The sequence below is a fragment of the Cucurbita moschata genome, unplaced genomic scaffold (assembly GCF_002738365.1).
Source record: "Cucurbita moschata cultivar Rifu unplaced genomic scaffold, Cmos_1.0 Cmo_Scf00050, whole genome shotgun sequence".
NCBI lineage: Eukaryota > Viridiplantae > Streptophyta > Magnoliopsida > Cucurbitales > Cucurbitaceae > Cucurbita > Cucurbita moschata.
This window is the reverse complement of record NW_019268566.1, coordinates 351,432-377,957: the sequence shown is the minus strand read 5'-3', so window position 1 is coordinate 377,957 and position 26,526 is coordinate 351,432. Positions and strand designations below refer to the sequence as shown.

The 26,526-nt window shown below is 31.6% G+C and overlaps 4 protein-coding genes across 5 annotated transcripts; all 4 read left to right on the top strand.

Annotated features, from left to right (window-relative positions):
• The first annotated feature begins 228 nt into the window (after positions 1-228).
• LOC111435783 (receptor-like protein 12) lies at positions 229-18,388 on the top strand. 2 transcript variants are annotated; one of them, XM_023073329.1, is made up of 3 exons: positions 229-3,078; positions 10,818-10,869; positions 18,369-18,388. In XM_023073329.1, the coding sequence occupies exons 1-2, from the start codon at positions 247-249 to the stop codon at positions 10,842-10,844; spliced, it is 2,859 nt and encodes a 952-aa protein (XP_022929097.1). In that variant the 5' UTR covers positions 229-246; the 3' UTR covers positions 10,845-10,869; positions 18,369-18,388. The 2 variants fall into 2 exon arrangements, with proteins under 2 accessions (XP_022929097.1, XP_022929096.1); XM_023073328.1 differs by lacking the exons at positions 10,818-10,869; positions 18,369-18,388 and adding an exon at positions 3,233-3,538 and having other exon boundaries at positions 229-3,109.
• LOC111435629 (LRR receptor-like serine/threonine-protein kinase GSO1) lies at positions 14,618-15,226 on the top strand. Its single transcript, XM_023073065.1, has one exon. The coding sequence runs from the start codon at positions 14,618-14,620 to the stop codon at positions 15,224-15,226; it is 609 nt and encodes a 202-aa protein (XP_022928833.1).
• On the top strand, positions 16,052-22,101 carry LOC111435628 (receptor like protein 30-like). The gene is made up of 2 exons (XM_023073064.1): positions 16,052-16,369; positions 21,385-22,101. The coding sequence occupies exons 1-2, from the start codon at positions 16,052-16,054 to the stop codon at positions 22,099-22,101; spliced, it is 1,035 nt and encodes a 344-aa protein (XP_022928832.1).
• Positions 22,102-22,813: 712 nt separating this feature from the next.
• Positions 22,814-23,775, top strand: LOC111435627 (receptor like protein 42-like). Its single transcript, XM_023073063.1, has 2 exons — positions 22,814-23,439; positions 23,573-23,775. Exons 1-2 carry the CDS (start codon positions 22,814-22,816, stop codon positions 23,583-23,585), a joined length of 639 nt encoding a protein of 212 aa, XP_022928831.1. The 3' UTR covers positions 23,586-23,775.
• The last annotated feature ends 2,751 nt before the right edge of the window (positions 23,776-26,526 follow it).

Here is a 26,526-nt window from a genome sequence, read left to right as displayed (position 1 = left end):
TAGAGTTGACTGAAAAGTAAGTCTTTTGGTGGGTCCACGAGATGTCTTCTTTCTACATTTTGTGTGAACTTTCCGTTTATTTCTTCATCCAATTATAAGAAATTAAACAAAACAAAAAAGAAAAATCTCATAGCTTAAAATTGAAAAACAAAATTGATGTTTTTCAGGTATAAAAGGAATCATCTCTAAACTTCATTTCATGTATAAAAGGAATCATCTCTAAACTTCATTCCCATCCTTTCCAAAATGAAGAAACTTTCATTTCTATTGTGTGTATTATCAATGATGGTGCTACTCCAATTTTCTCTCTCCCGAGTTTCAGCGGTAACCTGCATTCAAAAGGAGCGAGAGGCTCTTCTTCAATTCAAAAGAGGTTTTTGGTGGGATCCTTCTCATCGTTTGGCTTCATGGAATGGAACAAATTGCTGTAATTGGTATGGTGTGGGATGTAATCAAACTACTCGACATGTTATTAAGATTGATCTTAGAAGCAATCGGTTAGACTACTCCTCTCCTTTATTTAACAATTCTATTGACTCTAGTTTGCTTGAGCTCAAACACTTAAATTACTTGGATTTAAGTGGAAACTATTTCAACTATACTCAAATCCCACACTTTTTAGGTTCAATGGTTGAATTAACATATCTTAATCTTTCTAATGCATTTTTTAATGCAAAAGTCCTTCCTCGTCATTTAGGAAATCTTACTAAATTGGTTGTTCTTGATTTGTCGAATTCTTACGGTTATTCCATAAGCGGAGTTGAATTGAAGCAACTCAATCGCGACATTGAATGGATATCTCACCTTTCTTCCTTGCACTTCTTTGGCTTGAGTGGTACGAATCTTTCAGAGGCTTCCAATTTAATGCAAGTGCTAAGCTCTCTTCCTTTTTTGTCATCGTTAATATTGAGAGGTTGTGGCCTTCAAAACAACCAATTTTCTTTCCGTTCCATGAATTCTTCGTTTCTTTCTAGAATTCAATATCTAGATTTGTCTGTTAATCATTTCGATGGTCCAATTCCTAAGGCTTTTCACAACATGACTTCCTTGAAATTCCTAGACCTTTCAGACAATCAGTTCACTTCCATTGATGGTGGAGTTTCATCCTTCATATTTAGAAACAATTGTATCCTAAAAACACTTGATTTATCCTACAACTATGATCTTGGTGGAGATGTGTTTGGAAGTTATGAAAATGAATCTATGAGTTGCAGTCGGTATGATCTGCAAGTGCTCAACTTACCTGGTACATCTATACAAATCAAAATTCCAAATTGGTTAGGAAAATTCAAAAACTTGAGGTCTCTTTCCCTTTCTAGGAGTCACATTTATGGTTCAATTCCTGCTTCACTTGGCAATTTATCCAGCCTTGAAAATTTATATCTTTCCAGCAACGCTCTAACCGGAGCAATTCCAACTACATTTGGAAAATTATTAAATTTGAGAAAATTAATTCTCGGATGGAATAGATTGGAGGAGTTGGGGGAGGAATGTTTTATACAACTTGAAAATTTGGAGGTGCTAGACATATCACATAACTTGCTCAAAGGCGTACTTGCAGAAGCTCATTTTGCGAATCTCTCTCGGTTGAATACCTTATTGATTGGTGACAATGAGCATCTTTCCTTAGACATGAAATCTAACTGGATTCCTACCTTTCAGTTAAAGTATTTTTATGCAAGTTCATGTACGGATTGTTTTGGAAGTGAGTTCCCTCAATGGCTTCGAACACAAAAGGCATTGGTTACTTTGGGGTTGTCCAAGACAAGTATCTCAAGCGATTTTCCTATATGGTTGAGAGCCCGAAGTCTCACCGCTTTGGATCTTTCCCACAACCAAATTGTGGGGCCAATTCCCACAAGCATTGGAGATCAAATGCCGAATTTGAAATACTTGTATCTCAATGGTAATCTTATCAATGATTCTTTACCACTTTCACTTTGCAAGTTGAAGAATTTGACTGAAGTCGATCTTTCAAGTAATGAGTTTTCAGGAATGGTTCAAGGTTGTTGGCTGACTTCAAACTTGACGATTTTGGATTTGTCTTCAAACAATTTTTCCGGGACATTTCCATATTCACATGGAAATCTTTCTGGTATTCAAAGGTTGTTCTTGGGAAACAATAGTTTTGAGGGATCCATGCCAAGAATCTTAAAGAATTCCAAAGATATGGAAATTTTAGATCTCGAAGGAAACAAATTCTCTGGAAACATCCCCACATGGGTGGGTAATAATCTTGAAAATTTGAAATGTCTGATGCTACGAGATAATTTGTTCAATGGTACCATTCCTTCAAGTCTCTGCAATCTCACATCCTTGTTCAATTTGGATCTTGCACGTAACCAATTAGAAGGACCTATCCCACAAAATCTTCGCAATTTTAATGCAATGACAGAGCAAGCATATGTTATCTTTTCCCATCCTAGAGAGAAAAGTATAAGGCAGTCAATCAAATCAAATGACTTATATTACTCCATGAAGCAACTAGAAGTCATGGTGAAAATAGATCTCTCTCAAAATTACTTGGTCGGTTCTATTCCAAGTGAGATAACAAAGCTTAAAGAGTTGATTGGATTGAATTTGTCCCACAACAATCTCACAGGGACAATTCCTGCTGAAATAGGAGAAATCGAATCGTTAGAATCACTTGATTTATCTTTCAATCAACTTTTCGGGCCAATTCCCAGGAGCATATCAAGATTAAATTCATTAGGCGATTTGAAACTATCTCACAACAATCTTTCTGGAGAGATTCCTCAAGAGGGTCATCTTTCTACATTCAATGAGGCTTCAAGTTTTGATGGCAATCCTTATCTTTGTGGGGATCCACTTCCAAAGAAATGTACAACTAAAAATTCATTTGAGCCGCGGTTTAGACATATCGAGAATCAAGATGAAGAGGAAGATAAATGGGAGAAGTGGTTGTTTTACGTAATGATAATACTTGGATATACCGTTGGATTTTGGGGAGTTGTTGGAGCTTTAATATTCAAGAGGAGTTGGAGATATGCTTATTTCAAGTTTGCAGACGAGACTAAAGACAAGATTCATACAACAATCCAATGGAGCGTAGAACGATTAAAAAGATTCTTCCTTCGCAAATGAACCGGTAACAAAGTTTTTATTTTATTTAAAATTTATTACAAATAGCTAATTTTTAGCTTCTCTAATCAATGCATTTCTTTCTTCATCCCCATTGTAACACTGCTTTATATTTTTTTTTGTCATTCAGTCAATTGTTCGACAATTCTCTTTCACGCTTGCTCGTGTGCCAATCTTTTCGTTCATTCTGAAATTACATCTGTGGCTGCGATAATTGCGAAGAGATTACAATTATACAAGATTAAAAGTTGTACTCGTATTGCCATACCATATTAGATAGGATGCATTATCATTCTATATACTTTTGCTGCAATCCTAGTATTTTCTGTTCTTCCTTTATCTTTTAGTTTTCATCATGTTCGAAGTACTTGACATATTTTCATCTTCTGTCTCTATTGATGTAATCCTTACTCTTTTAACCATGTCTTTGTGCTTATTTGTTCTGTTCATTTGAGGACCGATTGATACTAAAAAGTTGGATAACATTTTGTTCATCATAATCATCACATATACGATCTTATGTTTATTGAGATAATTTGAGTTTGAAAACATCAATCTTTATTTTTATTGAAATATGTATTCCACCTATTCCGTCATTTAGATTAAGTATATTTAGTTATTTATATATTCAGTACATTCGTTCGTCATCACTATCATAACATTTGTAAATATATATTCGTTACACGTGACTCTAAAAAATTTTAAATTTTTCTTTGATGTAGCTCGACTTTCAAATAATACATTCTATATTACTGGTATACGAAAGACAAGAGAGCTATCATGAGCAAAAATTGTATCCATGTATAAACCCTATATTTTAATCCTCGAGAATAACTAACAACAATCACCCCCTCAATTATAATTAAAAAAAAAAAAAAATTCTTGAACTTTTACATTTATATGAAATTACTCGTATTCTCTTAAAAATTCTAAATTATCCTTAGCACTACGTAAACATTTAGAAAAATTGTACTTAGATAGAAATTTGTTAGAATGTTAGACGAAAATTGGGACATGGAACAAATAAGTGGATGACTTGGAATAAAAGATAAGGTCGTGTCTCGTCTTTATTTTAGTTTTAGATCCCAATTTCTGTCCAATATCCTAATTTCTATTAAAAATTAAAAATAGAGTTGACTGAAAAGCAAATGTTTGGTGGGTCGAGAAGAGGTCTTATTCCTAACATTTTTTGGTCTAGATTCCTTCTTCGTTATTACATCAATTTATTTTAATTTTGACACTAACTATTTCAAAAAAAAAAAAATTTCACTTTGTTTCATATTTATTGATATTATTCATTTATTCAAAAATTAAAAAATAAAAAGTTTATTATAGGGTTTGATTGGGCAAACAATTTTGTTAAAATATTAAAATTAATGAAAAAAAATTAACCAAGTCAAGAAATTATTTAAAAAATAGGATATTATATATAACTATTGTAATTAAATAAAATTATTATTTGATTCACTCCATAATCTAAATATAAATTAGGTTAAAAATGTTAAAGTTTTGTATGAAAAAAGAAACAACAAATAATTGAATAATACATTCATCGTGGGTTGTAGGAAGGAACTCTAAACTTATATATATTTTTTTAATTGGGTTATTTATTGTAATTTTTTAAAGAATATAAAAATATTTTTTTAAATATATATTTTTTGGGATGAGATATTTAACAAATAAAATTAAAATTAAAAATAGAGTTGACTACAAAAATAAGTCTTTGGGTATGTCATAGAAGATAGTGTTTCAAACGTTTTATCTCCCGACAACTTTTGATCTATTTCCCACCTAATAATTGTTGTAGGCCAAACAAATTATTTAATAGTATTATTGAATAATAAAATAAGGATGAACACAAAAAAATATGTTTTTTCTCGCCGTCTTTAAAGACTTTTTTTTTGTTTTTTCAGTCTTTGAAGACTTTTTTTATTGAACTTTATTTTTCACATAATTACCGGTCATTCATGTCGTATTATTGATTAATAGTAATTATTAATTTTATTCAACCTTTAAAAAATTTAAAATAATAAAAAAATTATTAATCCTTATAAAATGAACTTAATACTATGAATGAATTGAATTTTTTTAGTTCAGCAATATGTAGAGCTAGAACTTTATTCTCGAGAAAAACCACGAGACAATTTGTCCAAGTGTCAAAAATTAGTCCCGGAATAGATAACTTCATTCAAATGACATGATAAATATTTTTGTAAGTAGAAAGATCCTTTTTCAATGACTTTAGTGTCAAATAATAAAACACTAAGTTATTAGTTGCTCCACGAGAGGACGTCTTGGTTTCTTAACCTAATAATATTTGGTTTCTCATCACTCAAATTTGAAAAAAAAAAAAAATTGTGTAAAAATTCATTTATAAATCTAACCCATCTGTGTGGAGATCCACTTCTAAAGAAATATACAACCGAGAATTCATTTGAGTGGCGGTTTATAAATATTTAGAATTAAGATGAAGATGAAGATAAATGGGAGAAGTAGTTAGCTTTACATTATGATAATACTTGGATATGTGGTTGAATTTTCGAGTGTTGTTGGAGCTTTAATATTCAAGAGGAGTTGGAGATATGCTTATTTCAAGTCTGAACACAAGATCAAAGACAAGATTCATACAACAATCCAATGATCGCAGTTGAAAGGATTTTATGAATTGGTAACAAAGTTCTTATTTTATTTAAAATCTATTACAATTGTTAATTTTTCAGTTAATTGTTCAAGAATTCTCTTTTATGATCACTCGTGTGTCAATCTTCTCGTTCATTCTAAAACTATAGCTACGGCTGCGATGATTACCAGGGATTACGATTATACAAGATTAAAAGTTGTGCTCATATTGCCATACCATATTAGATAGGACGCATTATCATTTTATATACTTTTTCTACAATCTTAATGTTCCGGTGTTTACTGTTCTTTCTTATCTTTTGGTTTTCATCATGTTTGAAGTAGTTGATATGTTTTTAATATGTTTTTATCTTTCGTCTCTATTGATGTAATTCTTACTCTTTTAACTGTGTCCTTGTGCTTAGTTGTTCTCATTTGAGGACCGATGGATATTAAAAAGTTTCGAAAAATTACATTTTTAAGTATGAAATTTGAGTTTGTTTGATCTCCGAGTTTTTAAACTCGACATTCTAATTCTAACTTTTTGTTTGATTTAGTAGTATTTTGGTCCTTATGATCCATTCGTACGAGGCTTTTTGGGAAAGCCCAAAGCAAAGCTATGAGATCTTATGCTCGAAGTGGACAATATCTTACTATTGTGGAAGTTCCTGATTCCTAACAAGTATGGGGTAAAATGCAAAGACTTCTTAGAATAATGTCTAGAGAGCCTACACTAATCCAGTGGAAGAACTCAAACTCGAGCACAAGAACAACTCAAGAAAATTAGCGATGATAGAAAATGAAAATCAAGACGAGAGGCTTCAAAATAGACTCGAGAACAATTCATTTACCAACATAATCCTTGTTTGAGTTAGATATGCATACACATAAGAAAATTATAGCAAACGGTAAATGAAATGTTCAGAATGATTGAGTACAATTAACCGTACCTTACCATCGCTTTAAATTAGTCTAAACGTGATTGAAACAAATCTTTTCCTCCTGATTTTTGCCTAATGTACTTGATCACTTGTTGATTTAAATGTTCATAAAGATTATTTTTCAAACGTCATTATTTGTCTAGTTTAACATCCAACTTATTGATATAGTTACGTATATCAACATATAAACCCTATATTTTAATCATTGAGAATAACGAACAACAATGATCGTTAAATTATAATTCAAAAAAATTCTTGAACTTTTACATTTATATGAAAATTACTCAAAGTTACAATATTATATTATCTTTAACCTTCTGTAAACATTTAGAAAAATTATTGAGTAGAAATTTGTTAAAAATTTAGACGAAAATTGGGAAATGGAACCAATATGGAACGAAGTAGAATAAAAGATAAGGTTGTGTCTCTTTTGTAGGTCACGAGATCTTCTTTCTAATATTTTCTCTAGTCTATTTTTTCACTTAATAATATTTTTTTTCTTGTTCGGTCATTCTCAAAATTAAATACGAAGGCGATGAAGACTTTTGTCTGTTACCATTAATACTTTTCAATTTTAATAAATGAATAAAATTAATAATAGGACAGAAAAGATTCCATAGCTATTATTATTACTTTTTTTTTATAATTATTACTTGATTATTAAATAAAAAATATAATATTTTTTTAATTAAAGGAGGAAAGTTTCCAATTCTCAACTTTTACATATTTTATAAAATAAATTGTAATTATAATACTAATATTGAATAATAAAATAATAATCAAATAATAATTGAAAGTAAGTGCTTTTTTGGACACAAAATGGTCTATTTTTTTAAAGTCTCTTTACGTAATGACAAATCTTTTCTGTCCTATTATTAATTTTATTCATTTTTCAAATATTAAAAAATTAAAAAATTATTGTAGGATTTGATTGGAGATTTATTTATTTATTTATAAAAGTATGAAAAATTAAAGAAATAGTTTTAATTTTTTTTTAGTAGTTGACTAAGTCAATAAACTATATATAGAAAAAGGATATTATATAATTATTCCAATTCTTTAAAATTTGGTTTTTTATTTATTTTAAAAAAATTAAAACTAGTAGGAAAATGAATGTATGTGGCCTAGTATTCTTTTCAATCACTATTGTATTTAATTTTGATGGACGCGGAAGGTAGAATTAAAATATCTACGTCGATATCGAATTAATTTTTCAATTCTATGAAAAAGAAAATTGGAGTTAAAATTCATTTAAAAAGAGAACCACCTCTGTACTTCATTTACATTCTTTTCGAAATGAAGGAAGTTTCATTTCTATTGGGTGTGTTATCCATGATGGTGCTACTCCAATTTTCTTTCTCCCGAGTTTCGGCCATAATCTGCATCCAAAAGGAGCGAGAGGCCCTCCTTCAATTCAAAAAAAGTTTTGGGACGGATCCTTTTCATCTATTGGCTTCCTGGAGTGGAACAAATTGCTGTAATTGGTATGGTGTGGGCTGCAATCAAACTACGGGACATGTTACTATGATTGATCTTCGAAACAATCGGTTAGAGTTGTCTACATCTTTCTATATCCATTCTCTTGACCCTAGTTTGCTTGAGCTCAAATACTTAAATTACTTGGATTTAAGTGGGAACAACTTTGACCCTACTCAAATCCCAAACATTTTGGGTTCAATGGTTGAATTAACATATCTTAATCTTTCTAATTCAGTCTTTAATGCAGAAGTTCTTCCTCGTCAGTTAGGAAATCTTACTAAATTGGTTGTTCTTGATTTGTCAAATTATTTCTATTACAACATGTACCCTGGATTGAAGTCACTCAATCGCGATGTTGAATGGATATCGCACCTTTCTTCCTTGCACTTCTTTAGCTTGACTGGTACGAATCTTTCAGAGGCTTCCAATTTAATGCAAGTGTTAAGTTCTCTTCCGTTATTGTCATCCTTAATATTGAGTGATTGTAGCCTTCAAAACAACCAATTGTCTTTCGGTTCCATGAATTCTTCGTTTCTTTCTAGAATTCAACATCTAGATTTGTCTAAGAATAATTTTCATGGTCCAATTCCTAAGGTTTTTCACAACATGACTTCCTTGAAATTCCTAGACCTTTCGGAAAATGAGTTCAATTTCATTGATGGTGGAGTTTCATCCTTCATATTTGGAAACAATTGTATCCTAAAAGCACTTGATTTATCCTACAACTTTAATCTTGGTGGAGATGGGTTTGGAAGTTATGAAAATGAATCTATGGGATGCAGTCGGTATGATCTACAAGTGCTTAAACTAAAAGGTACATCTCTTAAAACTAAAATTCCAGATTGGTTAGGAAAAGTCAAAAACTTGAGGTCTCTTTCCCTTTCTAGGAGTCACATTTATGGTTCAATTCCTGCTTCACTTGGCAATTTATCCCAACTTGAAGATTTAGATCTTTCAGACAATGCTCTAACCGGAGCAATTCCAACTTCATTTGGGAGATTATTAAATTTGAGAATATTAAGTCTCGAATGGAATAGATTAGAGGAGTTGGGGCAGGAATGTTTTATCCAACTTGAAAATTTGGAGGTGCTAGACATATCAAATAACTCGCTCAAAGGCGTTCTTTCAGAAGCTCATTTTGCGAATCTCTCTCAGTTGAATTCTTTATTGATCAGCTACAATGAGCATCTTTCATTGGACGTGAAGTCTAAATGGGTTCCACCTTTTCAATTAATGTTTCTTGATGCAAGTTCATGTATTGGTTGTTTTCAAGGTGCATTCCCTCAATGGCTTCAAACACAAAATGCACTAGTTCGTTTGTGGTTGTTCAATACAAGTATCTCAAGTGCTTTTCCAACGTGGTTGAGAGCTCAAAATCTCATCATTTTGGATCTTTCCCACAACCAAATTCTGGGGCCAATTCCTACGAGTATTGGGTATCAAATGCCCAATTTGAAATTCTTGTATCTCAATCATAATCTTATCAACGATTCTTTACCACTCTCATTTTGCAAGTTGAAGAATTTGACTGAAGTGGATCTTTCAAATAATGAGTTTTCAGGAATGGTTCAAGGTTGTTGGTTGACTTCAAACCTGATGTATTTGGATTTGTCTTCGAACAACTTTTCAGGGACATTTCCATATTCACATGGGAATCTTTCGAGGGTTGAAATGTTGAACTTGAGAAACAATAACTTTGAGGGATCTATGCCAAGTGTCTTGAAAAATGCTAGAGATTTGAATTTTTTAGATCTTGGCATGAATAAATTTTCTGGAAACATCCCCAGGTGGGTGGGTAATAATCTTGGAGATTTGAAATGTCTGATGCTACGAGGTAATTTGTTCGATGGTACCATTCCTTCAAGTCTCTGCAATCTCACAGGCTTAACCAATTTGGATCTTGCACATAACCAATTAGAAGGATCTATCCCACAAAATCTTGGCAATTTTGCTGCAATGACAGAAAAGGTTTATGTTGGCTTTTCCTTTTCTAGAGAGGCATATGTTGCCTTTTCCGATTACAGGGAGAAAAGTATAAGTCAGTCCATCAAATCTAATGAATTAGATTACACCATGAAGCAACTAGAATTGATGGTGAATATAGATCTCTCTCAAAATTATTTGGTCGGTTCTATTCCAAGTGAGATAACAAAGCTTAAAGGGTTGATTGGATTGAATTTGTCCCACAACAATCTAACAGGGACAATTCCTGCTGAAATAGGAGAAATCGAATCCTTGGAATCACTTGATTTATCTTTCAATGAACTTTCCGGGCCAATTCCCAGGAGCATATCAAGATTAAATTCATTAGGTGATTTGAAACTATCTCGCAACAATCTCTCTGGAGAGATTCCTCAAGAGGGTCATCTTTTCACATTCAATGAGGCTTCAAGTTTTGATGACAATCCTTATCTTTGTGGGGATCCACTCCCAAAGAAATGTACAACTAAGAATTCATTTGAGCCGTCGTTCACAAATATCGAGAATCAAGATGAAGAGGAAGATAAATGGGATAAATGGTTGCTTTATATCATGATAATACTTGGATATGTGGTTGGATTTTGGGGAGTTATTGGAGTTTTAATATTCAAGAGGAGTTGGAGGTATGCGTATTTCAAGTTTGCATACGAGACTAAAGACAAGATTCAGACAACAATCCAGTGGAGCTTAGAACGGTTGAAAGAATTCTGCATTTACAAATGAATAGGTAATAAAGTTCTTATTTTATTTAAAATTTATTACAAATAGTTAATTTTTTGCTTTTCTTCTCTTTTCGTTAATTGTTTTTCTTGATAGTATGATTTGAAGTCATGCGTCTTCATCCCCACTCTAACATTGCTTTCTGCATTTTTTGTCATTCAGCCAATTATTCGACAATCCTCTTTTACGCTTGCTCGTGTGCCAATCTTCTCATTCATTCTAAAATCATTGTTGTCTCTACGATGATTGCCAAGAGATTATGATTATATAAGATTAAAAGTTGTACTCATATTGTCATTGTTAGATAGGACACATCATCATTTTATACAACTTTTCTACATCTTTAGTGCTTTGGTGTTTTATGTTTTTTCTTCTTATTATTTTTTTTTTTTTGTTTTCATCCTATTAGGGAGTGGTTTACATGTTTTCATTTTCTGTCTCTATTGATGCAATCCTTACTATCTTAATTATGTCATTGTGCTTAGCTGTTTGTGTTCATTTGAGGACGGATGAATACTAAAAAGTTTGGAAAATTATACTTTATGTTCTCTAAAATTTGAATTTGATAACACATACTATCTTATCTTTATTAAGATGTGTATTCTATTATTCTGTCATTTACACTAAATATATAACACTGTTTGTCCATCGTAATGGTAAATGTATGTTTGATACATATATGGTTTTTAATAATTTTAAGTATTAGTATTTATATTTATATTGAGGTTAATAGATGATATTTGTTTATATTTTATGGGTATTTATTAAAGATGTAAGAGAGATTGATTCATCTTTAATATTGATGTCGAAACCTTCAACTTATTGATATATCGATGTATATCAACGTATAAACCCTATATTTTAATCCTTGATAATAACTAATGACAATGATCGCTAAATTATAATTAAAAAAATATTCCTGAACTTTTACATATATATAAAATTACTCATATTCTCTCAAAAGTTACTATATTATTCTTAGCAATTTGATGAACATTTAGAAAAATTGTTCTTAGAGTAGAAATTTATTAGAATGTTAGACTAAAATTGGAACATGGAACAAATATTGGGATGACCTGTTATAAAAAATAAGGTCGTGTCTGGTTCATTTTCGTTTTAGATCCCACTTTTGATTCAATATCCTAACGAATTTCTAAAAATAAAAAGTAGAGTCGACTAAAAGCAAGTCATTGGTGGGTCCATGATAGGTCTTCTTCCTAATATTTTTGGGTCTATTTCTTCCCCTAATAATTTTTTTTTCTTGTCCTATAATTCTCAAAATTAAACATGAAGGCGATGGAACATAATTGAAGACTTTTTTCTCGTAACAATTAATACTTCTCTATTTTAGTAAATTAGAAATGGATATCGGTGATAAATTTAATTATTACTTTATTAAAATAAAGATAATGGGTCGGAAATGGCTGGAAAAATTATGAACCTTTCCTTTACTTCTACCAAGAATAGGTTGATAACCCAAAGTTGAAGGTATTCTACCTAGTAACGTGGATACTTCGAATCCCGCTTGAACGAAACGAAAGATATTGTCGATAAATAGAAGCACGTCTTATTCGTTAACATCTTGAAAATATTCCGCCATAATTAGCCGGCCAATTTGAGTTTTGCACACTCTAAGAAAGGCTCGAAAATTATTGCAAGTAAATGAAAGGTTCTCAATTAACCATACATTACCAACACTTTAAATTAGTCCAAACGTGATTGAAACAAAATTTTCCCTCCTAATTTTTGCCTAACGAACTTGATCGCTTGCTGATTTACGTTCATATGTGTTCAATATCGTAATAGACTCTTTAGACGATGGGTATTCATATTCGAGTCCATAAAAGGCATGGGTCTGTAAATTCAAGTAGCTCTAAAACTTTTTTAACCGATTTTTTTTCAAATTTTTATTATTTTCTGGAATATTTTTAATAAATTTTCTCTTTTCCTTTATCTTGAAATTCAGTCTCCTCGGTCTTCAATAAAATCTCAAAAATTAAACTTTAAAACCGAAAATCGAGTTTTTAATCTATTGTTGGAACTAGGGTGTATTTATTGTAATTTTTTTTTAAAGAATATAATAATATTTTTTAAATATATATTTTAAGAGAGAGATATATTTAGAAACTAAAATTAAAATTAAAAAATAGACTTATGTAGGTCATCATTCAAACATTTAACTCCCACCAACTTTTTGGTCTATTTCTCTCCATAATAATTGTGTAGGCCACACAAATTATTTAATAGTATTTATTGAATAATAAAATAAAAATGAACACAAAAAGGTCTATTTTTTTATTTTTTTTTAAGTCTTTCATGTTGATAATAGTAATTATTAATGTTGTTCATCTTCAAAAATTTAAAATAATAATAAAATTATTATTATTATTTATCTCGTTCTAATTCAAATTTATAAATATTAAGATAAAAAAATAATTTAAGAACTACCTCTTTGGGCTTTCCCTTTCGAACTTCTTTTAAAACGCGTCAGGAGAAAGTTTTCACACCCTTATAAATGGTGATTTGTTATCCTCTCGAACAAATGTGGGACATCACAATAATAATATAGATAAAATGATTTTTTTTTGTTAGAACTTTATTTTCGAGAGAAAATTATGAGACAACTTGCTCATTTTCGAGAGAAAACTGCAAGACAACTTGCTCATGTGTTATGAATTAGTCTACGAAGAAACGAATTCATTAAAATGACATGATGATAAATATTTTTTCAAATTGAAAAATTATTTTTCAATAGATGACTTTAGTGTCAAATAATAAAATGGATCCACAAGAGGACTTGTGGGTTGCATTGCAATTACTTAACCTAATAATAGTTGGTTTCTTGTCCATCATTCTCCAAATTTTAATATGAAGGTAGTTGAGTAATATATTTATATCAAAATTTTAAATGGGCCTCAATATATTGTTTTAAAATTAAATAAAAAAAGAATCTCATGAAAAGAAAATTTGTGTTTTCATTTATAAAAGAACCACCTCTAAACTTAATTCACATTCTTTACGAATCAAAATGATTTGTGCTCCAATTTTCTTTCTCCCGAATTTCAACCATAACGTGCATCCAAAAGGAGCGAGAGGCTCTCCTTCAATTCAAAAATAGTTTTGAGGATCCTTCTCATCGCTTGGCTTCATGGAGTGAAACAAATTGTTGTAGTTGGTTTGGTGTGGGCTGTAATCAAACTACCGAACATGTTACTATGATAGATCTTTGAAACAATCGGTTTGACTTCGACTCCTTAGCTTTATATAGCAATCCTATTGACTCTAGTTTGTTTGAGCTCAAACACTTAAATTACTTGGATTTAAGTGGGAACGACTTTGGCTTTACTCAAATCCCGTACTTTTTTGGTTCAATGGTTGAATTAACATATCTTAATCTATCTTATGCCTCCCTTGATACAACATCTCTTCCTCATCGTTTACGAAATCTTACTAAATTGGTTGTTCTTGATTTATCACATCAATATTCTATAAGTGGAGTTGGATTGAAGCAACTCAATCGTGACGTTGAATAGATATCTCACCTTTCTTTCTTACACTTCTTTGGCTTGAGTGGTACCGATCTTTCCGAGGCTTCCAATTTAATGCAAGTGCTAAGTCCTCTTCCTTTATTGTCAGCACTAATATTAAGAGATTGTAGGCTTCAAAACAACCAATTGTGTTTGGGTTCCATGAATTCTTTGTTTCTATCTAGAATTCAACATCTAGATTTGTCTTGGAATAACTTTGATGGTCCAATTCCTAAGGCTTTTCACAACATGACTTCCTTGAAATTGCGAGACCTTTCAAATAATGAGTTCACTTCCATTGATGATGGACTTTCATCCTTCCTATTTGGAAACAATTGTATTTTAAAAGCACTTGATTTAGCGTACAACTATGATCTTGGTGGAGATGTGTTTGAAAGTTATGAAAATGAATCTATGAGCTGCATTCGGTATGATCTGCAAGTGCTCAAATTAGAGAGAACATCTCTCGGAACAAGAATTCCAAATTGGTTAGGAAAATTCAAAAACTTGCAATCTCTTTCCCTGTCTAACAATACCATTGATGGTTCAATTCCTGCTTCACTTGGTAATTTATCGAGCCTTGAAGATTTAGATCTTTCATACAACGCTCTAACCGGAGCAATTCCAACTACATTAGGAAGATTATTAAATTTGAGAAAATTAAGTCTCAGATGGAATAGATTGGAGGAGTTGGGGGAGAAATGTTTTATCCAACTCGAAAACTTGGAGGTGCTAAACATATCACATAACTTGCTCAAAGGTGTTCTTGAAGAATCTCATTTTGCAAATCTCACTCGGTTGAATTCCTTATTGATTGGCAACAATGAGCATCTTTCATTAGACATGAAATCTAACTGAATTCCTACCTTTCAGTTAAAGTATTTTTATGCAAGTTCATGTATCGATTGTTTTGGAAGTGAGTTCCCTCAATAGCTTCGAACACAAAAGGCATGGGTTACTTTGTGGTTGTTCAATACAAGTATCTCAAGTGCTTTTCCAACATGGTTGAGAGCTCAAAATCTAACCACTTTGAATCTTTCCCACGGTCCAATTCCTACGAGCATTGGGGATCAAATGCCCAATTTGGAAGTGTTGTATCTTAATGATAATCTTATCAATGATTCTTTACCACTCTCATTTTGAAGAATTTGTCTAAAGTGGATATTTCGAACAATGGGCTTTCTGGAATAGTTCAAGGTTGTTTATTGACTTCAAATTTGATACTTTTGAATTTTTTGTCGAACAATTTTTTAGGAAAATTTCCATATTCACATGGAAATCTTTCACGTGTTCAAATGTTGAACTTGGGAAACAACTTTGAGGAATCCATGCCAAGTGTGTTGAAGAATGCTAGAGATTTGAATTTTTTAGATCTTAAAAGAAACAAATTCTCTTGGAAACATCCCCACATGGGTGGATAGTAATCTTGGAAACTTGCTTTTTCTAAGACTACGAGGTAATTTGTTCAACGGTACCATTCCTTCAAGTCTCTTCAATCTCGCTTACTTACACAATTTGGATCTCGCACATAACCAATTAGAAGGACGTATCCCACAAAATCTTAACAATTTTATTGAAATGACAAGAAACACACCTCATGGATATTCCTATATTAGTGGCGAAAGTGTGAGTCAATCTATCAAATCACATGACTTCTATTATTCCATGCTGCAACTAGAATCCATGGTGAATATTGATTTCTCCCAAAATTACTTGGCCGATTTCATTCCAAGTGAGATAAGGATGCTTAAAGAGTTGTTTGGGTTGAATTTGTCCCACAACAATCTAACAGGGACAATTCCTGCTGAAATGGGAGAAGTTGAATCGTTGGAATCACTTGATTTATCTTTCAATCAACTTTCCGGACCAATTCCGAGGAGCATATCAAGATTAAATTCATTAGGCGTGTTGAAACTATCTCGCAACAATCTCTCTGAAGAGATTCCTCGAGAGGGTCATCTTTCCACATTCAATGAGGCTTCAAGTTTTGATAATGTGAATGTTTGCTTAATCCACCACACCTAAATGGTGTGAAAGTTATCTTATTTATAATCAAATAAATTACAAGGATATGGAAATAGTAATAAATGGAAATAACAATAAATGGAAAGATAACTATAGTAATAAGGCAAATGTTAGATATTTGCCTTATAATAAAATATCAAATATAATATATATGGTAAACTATAATTTATTACTAAATATCCTTAACACCCCACCGCAAGCTAAGCGTCGGATTTAAACGAACGTGAAGCTTGAATCTGAAAAATTCAAAGAGGTTGAGAAACACTTTTCGCGAAGATGTTAACAACTTGGTTCAGAGGAGGCGTAGAGAAACACTTTCTTGGCCATCGAAAACTGCAGAGAGATCGCTGCTCAGCGGCAATGCTGCCTTGGCTTCGGTGAGAATATGTCTAACCCATGAAGAGGGATTGTCGCTTAGCGACGATGCTGACTTGGCTCTGGTGAGAATATGTCTAACCCCAAGAAGTAGAAGGGGAAACCTAGAGCAAGGGACAAAGACAATGTTGAAGCCGGAAGAGTCGCCACATTGGGCGAATGAGCCAATTTTGGCGAGAAGGGCAGCTGGAAGAGTCACCACATTGGGGCGAAGGAGCCAATTTTGGCGAGAAGGGCGGCGGCAACTTGGTTGGCGAAGATGCCAGTGCGGCGCCCAGATTCCAAAGGTAAATCTCTGCAGAAGGTCGATGGGCTTATTGAGATTCTGTATATTTTCGAAGAGGGATGCTGATGAAGATCCTAAGATTAGGGTTTTTGCGAAGGATGAATGATGAAGGGAAAAATTGGGAAGAAATTGAAAGAGGCTATGTTTGGAAAAGGTGAGGTTGTATGTACAGAGTATGGCGAAGGATGATTTGGAGGTCAAAAAGGTGGAGCCGAAGAATAATCAATCGACTCTGCATGTGACAGCCATGACGACTGCCCCTGCGGCATCAAAGACAACAGTGGTGGTGGAGAAGAACAGTAGAAGATTTCAAAAGCCATTGAAAAGAAAGGATCTAGGTTGCTAAACCAAAATGGCTCTGATACCATGTGAATGTTTGCTTAATCCACCACACCTAAATGGTGTGAAAGTTATCTTATTTATAATCAAATAAATTACAAGGATATGGAAATAGTAATAAATGGAAATAACAATAAATGAAAAGATACTATAGTAATAAGGCAAATGTTAGATATTTGCCTTATAATAAAATATCAAATATAATATATATGGTAAACTATAATTTATTACTAAATATCCTTAACAGATAACAATCCTAATCTTTGTGGAGATCCGCTTCTAAAGAGTGTACAATTGAGAATCCATTTGAGCGGCTGTCCACAAATATGGAGAATCAAGATGAAGAGGAGGATAAATGGGAGAAGTGATTGCTTTACATAATGATAATACTTGGATATGTGGTTGGATTTTGGGCGGTTGTTGGAATTTTAATATTGAAGAAAAGTTGGAGATACACATACTTCAACTTTGTAGATGAGACTAAAGACAAGATTCACACAACAATGCAAGGGAGCATACAAATGTTGAAACGGAGCATACAAATGTTAAAAAGAATTTGCATTCACAAATGAATAGGTAACAAAGTTCTTATTTTATTTAAAATTTATTATGAACAATCAATTTTTCACTTCTCTAATTAATTAATGCATTCATTCTCTTTTGGTTAATTTTTTCTTGATGGTATGATTTGAAGTCATGCTTCTTCATCCCCGCTCTAATACTGTTTTCTGCTTTTTTTTCATTCAGTCAATTGTTCGACAATTCTCTTTTACGCTTGCTCGTGTGCCAATCTTCTCGTTCAGTCTGAAACCATTGCTGCCTCTACGATGATTGTTGAGAGATTACGATTATATAAGATTAACCATTGTACTCATTGCCATATCATGTTAGATAGGACATATAATCATTTTATATAAGTTTTCTCCCTCTTAGAGTGTTTTGAAGTTTCCTATTTTTCCTTATTTTTTGATTTTCCGTTGACATGTTTTCATCTTTAGTGCTTAGTTGTTTGATATTTATAAATATATATGTTTGATATCTATATGATTCTTAATCATTTACATTGGTAAAGGTAGGCTTTACACATATGGTTCTTAATAATTTTAAGTATTTGTTATTTTATGGAGCTCAAACTTTCGTATACATACACTTTATAATAAAAGTGTATCAGCATGATATCATAGTATTTATATTTATATTAAGGTAAATAGATGATACATTTGTTTATATTTTATGGGTATTTATAAAAGATTGATCTGTTAATCTTTAATATTGATGTCAAAACCTCCCATTTATTGATATATCCATGTATAAACCCTATATTTTAATCTTTGAGAATAACTAACAATAATGATCGCTAAATTATAATTAAAAAATTATCCTTGAACTTTTATATATATGATAATTATTGATATTCTCTTAGAAGTTATAATATTATTCTTGACATTTGATGAACATTTAGAAAAATTGTCCTTAAAGTATAAATTTGTTAGAATGTTAGACGAAAATTAGGACATAAAAACAAATATGGGGATGAGTTGGAATAAAAGATAAGGCCTCTTAGTCATTTTTGTTTTAGATCTCAATTTCTATTCAATATCCTAATAAATTTCTATTAAAAATAAAAAATTGAGTTGACCGAAAAGCAAGTCTTTAGTGGGTTTACGGGATGTCTTCTTCCTAATACTTTTTTGGGCTATTTCTTCACCCAATAATTTTGTAAGGAAGCCTTTTCGGTACTAAGAGTCCGTTGATAACCCAAAGTTGAAATTCTACCCAGTAACGCATATATTTCGAATCTTGCTTGAACGAAACGAAAGATATTGTCGATAAATAGAAGCACGTCTTGTTCATTAACATCTCGAAAATATTCCACGATAGTTAGCCAATTTGAGTTTTGCACACTCCAAGGAAGGTCCATAATTTTCCCTCCTTATTTTTGCAAGAAATATCTCAAAATTTATTGTAAGTAAAGGAAAGGTTCTCAATTAACAATACATTACCAACACTTTAAATTAGTCCAAACCTGATTGAAACAAATCTTTTCCTCGGGATCTTTGCCTAACGAACTTAATCGCTTGCTGATTATGTTCATATGTGCTCAACATCGTAGTAGACTCTTTAGACTATGGATATTCATTTACATTCAACTAATGATCTACCCGACTTTTTTCTCTATCACAATTAATGCTTTTTCACTTTTAATAAATTAGAAATTAATGTTGGTGCTTTATTCAATTATAATTACAAAATATTTATCTAATTTTTATAATTATTAGTTTTTATAACTAAAGTCTTCCATCACTTTTTTATTGCACTTTCTTTCATATTTATTAATATTATTCATTTATTCCAAAATTAAAAAAATAAAAAGTTTATTGTAGGGTGTGAATGGGCAAACAACTTTATTGAAGTATTAAAATTAATGGAAAAAAAATTGAACTAAGTCAAGAAATTATTTAAAAAATAGGATATTATTTGTAATTAAATAAAATTATTATTTGAGATATAGTAAAAAAATTAAAATAAAAAATAGTTGACTCAAAAGTAAGTCTTTGGTCACATAAGGTTGTCTTCCAAACATTTTATCTCCGACAACTTTTGGTCAATATCTTTTACATAGGACACAAAAATTATTTAAAGTATTATTGAATAATAAAATAAGGAAGAACACAAAGGGCTATTTTTCTTAAAGTCTTTAAAGACTTTTATAACTTTTTTTTAATTTATAATTACGACTCATTCACGGTTCACTAATAGTAATTATTAATGTTATCTCATCTATTTAAAAATGTAAAATAATAATAAAAAATTTATTAACATTATTTATCCTTATTATAATTCAAATTTATAAATATCGAGAGAAAAAAACAATCTAAAAAACTACAATAAAATGAACTTAATACTAGAAATGAAATAAATTTTTTTGAAAAAATCACGAGATAAGTTGCCGAAACGTCATAAATTAGTCCGGGAAGAGACAATTTCATTAAAATGACATGATAAATATTTCGATCATTCTCCAAATTTAAATGCCAAGGTGGTTGAGTAATATATTTATGTCAAAAGTTTTAATGGGCGGGAATCCTATTGTTTTAAAATTAAATAAAACAAAAAGAAAAAGAACTTTTGTGTAAAGATTCATTTATAAAGAGAATCATCTCTCCACTTCATTCACGTTCTTTCCAAAATTAAGAAACTTTCATTTCTAATGTGTGTTATCCATGACCGTGATATTTCAATTTTCTTTTTCCAGAGTTTTAGCCATAACCTGCATTTAAAAGGAGCGAGAGGCCCTCCTTCAATTCAAAAAAGGTTTTTCGAGTGATTCTTCTCATCGTTTGGCTTCATGGAGTGGAACAAATTGCTGTAATTGGTTCGGTGTGGGATGCAATCAAACTACTGGACATGTTACTATGGTTGACCTTCGAAACAATTGGTTTGACTACCCCTCCTTAGCTTTACATAGCAATTCTATTCACTCTAGTTTGCTTGAGCTTAAATATTTAAATTATTTGGATTTAAGTGGGAACGATTTCAACTGTACTCGAATCCCATACTTTTTAGGTTCAATGGATGAATTAACATATCTTAATCTTTCTTATGCATTCCTTGATACATCATCTCTTCCTCATCATATAGGAAACCTTACTAAATTGGTTGTTCTTGATTTATCAAATTCTTACCCTTATGCCATAAGTGGAGTTGAATTGAAGCAACTCAATTGCGACATTGAATGGATATCTCACCTTTCTTCCTTGCACTTCTTTAGCTTGAGTGGTACGAATCTTTCAAAGGCTTCCAATTTAATGCAAGTGCTAAGTTCTCTTCCTTTATTGTCATCCCTAATATTGAGAGATTGTAGCCTTGGAAACAACCCATTGTCTTTGTTTTCAACCCATTGTCTTTGTTTTCCACCCATTCTTCATTTCTTTCTAGAATTCAACATCTAGATTTGTCTTCTAATAACTTTCATGGTCCAATTCCTAAGCCTTTTCACAATTTGACTTTCTTGAAATTCCTAGACCTTTCAGAAAATGAATTCACTTCTATAGATGGTGGAGTTTCATCTTTCATATTTGGAAACAATTGTATTTTAAAAGCACTTGATTTATCGTACAACCCTGATTTTGGTGGAGATGTGTTTAGAAGTGATAAAAATGAATCTATGAGTTGCGACCATTATGATATGCAAGTGCTTAACTTACATGATACATCTATGAAAATCAAAATTCCAGATTGGTTAGGAAAATTAAAAAATTTGCAGTCTCTTTCCCTTTCTACAAGCCTCATTTATGGTTCAATTTCTACTTCACTTGGCAATTTATCCAACCTTGAAGATTTAGATCTTTCAAACAATGCTCTAATTGGAGCAATTCCTACTTCATTTGGTAGATTATTAAATTTAAGAACATTGTATCTCGGACGGAATAGATTGGAGGAGTTCGGGGAGGAATGTTTTATCCAACTTGAAAATTTGGAGGTGCTAGACATATCAAATAACTTTCACAAGGGCGTTCTTGAAGAACCTCATTTTGCGAATCTCTCTCGGTTTAATGTTTTATTGATTGCCGACAATGAGCATCTTTCATTGGACATGACATCTAATTGGGTTCCTGCTTTTCAATTAAACCATTTTGATGCAAGTTCATGTATTGGTTGTTTTGGAAGTGAGTTCCTCAATGGCTTCGAACACAAAAGGTATTAGTTAATTTGTGGTTGTCCAATACAAGTATTTCGAGTGCTTTTCCAAGGTGGTTGAGAACTCAAAATCTCACCACTTTGGATCTTTCCTACAACCAAATTGTGGGGCCAATTCCTACAAGTATTGGGGGCACAAATGCCCAATTTAGAGAACTTGTATCTCAATGATAATCTTATCAATGATTCTTTACCGCTCTCACTTTGTAAGGTGAAGAAGATATTTCGAACAATGGGTTTTCTGGAATGGTGCAAGATTGTTTGTTGACTTCAAATTTGATACTTTTGGATTTGTCTTCGAACAATTTTTCAGGGAAATTTTCATATTCACATGGAAATATTTCGGGTGTTCAAATGTTGAACTTGGAAAACAACTTTGAGGGATCCATGCCAAGTGTCTTGAAGAATGCTAGAGATTTAAATTTTTTAAATCTTGGCAGAAATAAATTCTATGGAAACATCCCTACCTGGGTAGGTAATAGTCTTGGAGATTTGGTTTTTCTAAGACTAAGAGGTAATTTGTTCAATGGTACAATTCCTTCAAATCTCTACAATCTCTCTTACGCAATTTGGATCTTGCATGTAACCAATTAGAAGGATCTATATCACAAAATCTTCGAAATTTTCTTGGAATGACAGGAGATGCATATTTTCTCTTTTACTATGATAGAGAAAAAAGTATAAGTCAATCTATCAAATCAAATGACTTATATTACTCCATGTGGCAACTACAAGTCATGATGAATATAGATCTCTCTCAAAACTACTTGGTCGGTTCCATTCCAAGTGAGATAACAATGCTTAAAAAGTTGATTGGATTGAATTTGTCCCACAACAATCTAATAGGGACAATTCCTGCTAAAATAGGGGAAATCGAATCCTTGGAATCATTTGATTTATCTTTCAATCAACTTTCTGGACCAATTCCGAGGAGCATATCAAGATTAAGTTCATTAGGCATGTTGAAATTATCTCACAACAATCTCTCTAAAGAGATTCCTCAAGAGGGTCATCTCTCCACATTCAATGATGCTTCAAGTTTTGATGAAAATCCTTATCTTTGTGGGAATCCACTTCCAAAGAAATGTACATCTGAGAATTCATTTCAACCGCCGTTCAGAAATATCGAGAATCAAGATGAAGAGGAAGATAAATGGGAGAAGTGGTTGCTTTACATAATGATAATACTTGAATATGTGGTTGGATTTTGGGGAGTTGTTGGAGTTTTAATATTGAAGAGGAGTTGGAGATACGCTTATTTCAACTTTGTGGATGAGACTAAAGACAAGATTCATGCAAGAGTGCATCGAAGCATCGAGACGTTGAAAGGAATGTGCATTCACAAGTGAGTTGGTAATAAAGTTCTTTAAAATTCCATTTGTATTGTTTTTCTTCCTCTTTACATTTATGTTCTTAATTCTTTTCTACTATGTTGCTTCACTCATCTATTTATTGTCTTGTGTTATTTTATTGTTTAGATTCGTTGGTTGATTTTTTCCAATGGATCAGTCGGGTAGGGTTCAACGCTTTCCTCCCGTTGAAGATAACTACGCTCTATATCTTTATAGTCAATCGGGTCATTCCCATATATTCTTCTTCAATTGCATTCTTGATTTTTTTTTTGTTGTATGTCTAGAAATCCTTGTCCCTTCCGACAGTTTTCCTGTTGGTCGTTTTTTCTTTGAAGTGTCACTTTTGGTGTTGTTTCTTCTATGTGTATGCTGAGTCTTGCTTGATCAAGGAGTCTCAGCTTTTGTTTGCTTGTTCTTATGCTATTTTGTGAGTTCTTTGGAGGTAAAGGATTAATTTTAAGGTAGTTGAACAATGTGTAAAATTACCGTAGAAAACAATAATAGACTTATTACTTGTGGTGGATTGTGTACACTTGCATATTTTACACAAAAATTTACTTGTTTGACCTTTATTTTGTAAAACACCACATGTGATGTGTCATAGTATTACTTTTTAAATGTCGGGCATCATGATTTTGAAAATAGTGTTTACACAGAATTATGACCTCCATGCTATAGCATACATTGTTCACACAAAAAATACGTCACAACTGGTGGGTTCTAATGTGCAGGTAAACATTGTGTCACTGAATCCTGGTCATAATTCTGTGTGAACATTATCTCGATTGATATGAGACCTTTCAGTAAACCAAAAGCAAATTATTTAGAACTTACGGTTAAAGTGGACAATACCATACCATTGTAGAGAGTTTGTTGTTTCTATGAGCGTGGACCTATAATGGATGCATGACCATTATAATTTTGCCTCTATCTAATTAGAATCGAATTCTCGTAGGGACTCGCACACCCTAATCTCCACAAATATAAATGAGAAAATTCATAAAAATGGAGATTGAAATATGGTGTGGATGTGAATGAATGAATGAATGGTTTTAATTTTAATTTTGAAAATGGTTATTAAGAAGATGTGTATGTGTGGTTCCTCCACCATCCTGCGTAACAAAACACTATGGGAGGATCATACTATACTATACTACCACAATTCTATTGCTATTTCAATAAATTTTCAACCTTAATTCTTTCTTTGCTTTCTATTTTTGACTCTTCATTCGACCTCCAAACGATCTCGGATTTCATTGATTTTATTACTTCGATGTGAGGTCAGAACTTAATCGTCTCGAAAGACAACTTGTCCATGTATCATGAACCAGTCTTTACTCTGACATCAAGGAAGACGCTAAAGTCTATCTATCGAAAAGTGACTTGGAAAAATAAATTAAGTCTTTGGTGGTTTCTTTTTTTATGGCTTTCGATTGCATTTTCTCTACGCAATTTCTGTGTCATATTCTATCATTGTCAACGTCATTCTTCTAAACTAATATTTTTAAAGACGTAGTAGTATAGGGTTTACTAAAAAACCGTGAAAGGATCAAAATCATTTGTCATTGCTCAAAATTATTTCTAATATAAAATGATCAAAATTATTTCTAATATAAAAGGATTTTTTATCGTCGTAGTGAATATCAAAACTATCAGGTGCCGAATTTGAATTCTGAATCATGGACACGAGTTGGTATACTTAATCATTTACATTTTTTTCATTGTATGACAATCGCTTCGTGAAGTACACTCTTTCCACCAAATATCACAATAGACTAAATAACAATCTATGATTCATGCATCTTTTTAAACAAACTGAAGAAAAAAAACTTGAATCAACTCCACACCAACCAAAAAAAAAATAAATAAATAAAAATTAAATTAAATAAAATTAAAAAAAAAAATCGTTCCTTCGTTTAACATTAGAATTTTATTCCAGAGAAAAAATCGTGATACAACTTGTTCATGTGTCATGGAATAGTCCATGAAGAGACGACTTCATAAAATGACATGATAAATATTTTTCCACGTAGAAAGATCATTTTCAAACAACGACTGTAGCGTTTTTTGGGTGCAATTTCAAATTTGTCATATTCAATCATTGTCCACGTCATCTCATCTATTTAACTTCTCTTTCTAAAACAGACATGTACTCTAAGTAAATATCTATCCAGGTTCATATATTATTAACTTTTGTTCATTTTAACCCTTCAAAAGTAAATTTCATTTAATATTGGTGTTTATATTTATAGTGAGGATAATTGATATTTGTTATTACGGGTATTTATAAAGGTTTTAACGTGATCGATTAATCTCGAAACCTCCAACTTATTGATATATCGATGTATAAACATATATTTAAATCCATGAGAATAACAAACAACAATGACCCTAAAGAAACGCTAAATTACAATACAAAAAATCATATTTGTATGAAAATTACTCATATTTCTCTCCAAAGTTGCAATATTATCCTTTAATGTTTTATAAACATTTTGGAATTTGTCCATAGATTAGAAATTCGTTAGAAAGTTAGACCAAAATTGGGACACGGAATTAATATGGGGATGAACTGGGATAAACGATAAGGCATTGTTTGAGTCTTCATTTTCGTTTTTTATCCCAATTTTGGTCCAATATCCTAACCAATAATTTCGATTAAAAATTAAAAATAGAGTTGACCGAAAAGTAAGTCTTTTGGTAGGTCCACACGAAGTCTTCTTTCTCCATTTTCTGGAGCGACTTTTCAGTTTATTTCTTCATCCAATTATTTTTTTTCCTTGTCCTATCATTTTGAAAATTAAATAGGAAGAAGATTCAAAAGAATTGAAGATTTTTCTCATTACATTTAATACTTTTCCATATTAATAAATTAGAAAGTGATATTAGTAATAGATTCAATGAATAATTTACAATTAGTTATCTATTTCTCTATAATTGATTATTAAATCAACTATCAATGAATGATCATATTAAATAAAATTACAAATTTTTCATGTTGTGAGGAATAATAATTATCAATATTATTCATCTATTTAAAAAATCAATAAAAATTAATGAAAAAAGAAATTAAACAAAAC

Coding starts and splice junctions, on each gene's coding strand:
- LOC111435783 (XM_023073329.1), top strand. CDS start 247: ATGAAGAAACTTTCATTTCTATTGTGTGTATTATCAATGATGGTGCTA. Junction 3,079..10,817: donor TCCAATGGAGCGTAGAACGA/TTAAAAAGATTC, acceptor AGCTTAGAACGG/TTGAAAGAATTCTGCATTTA.
- LOC111435629 (XM_023073065.1), top strand. CDS start 14,618: ATGACTTCCTTGAAATTGCGAGACCTTTCAAATAATGAGTTCACTTCC.
- LOC111435627 (XM_023073063.1), top strand. CDS start 22,814: ATGTGGCAACTACAAGTCATGATGAATATAGATCTCTCTCAAAACTAC.
- LOC111435628 (XM_023073064.1), top strand. CDS start 16,052: ATGGTGAATATTGATTTCTCCCAAAATTACTTGGCCGATTTCATTCCA. Junction 16,370..21,384: donor CAAGTTTTGATAATGTGAAT/GTTTGCTTAATC, acceptor CCAATTCCTAAG/CCTTTTCACAATTTGACTTT.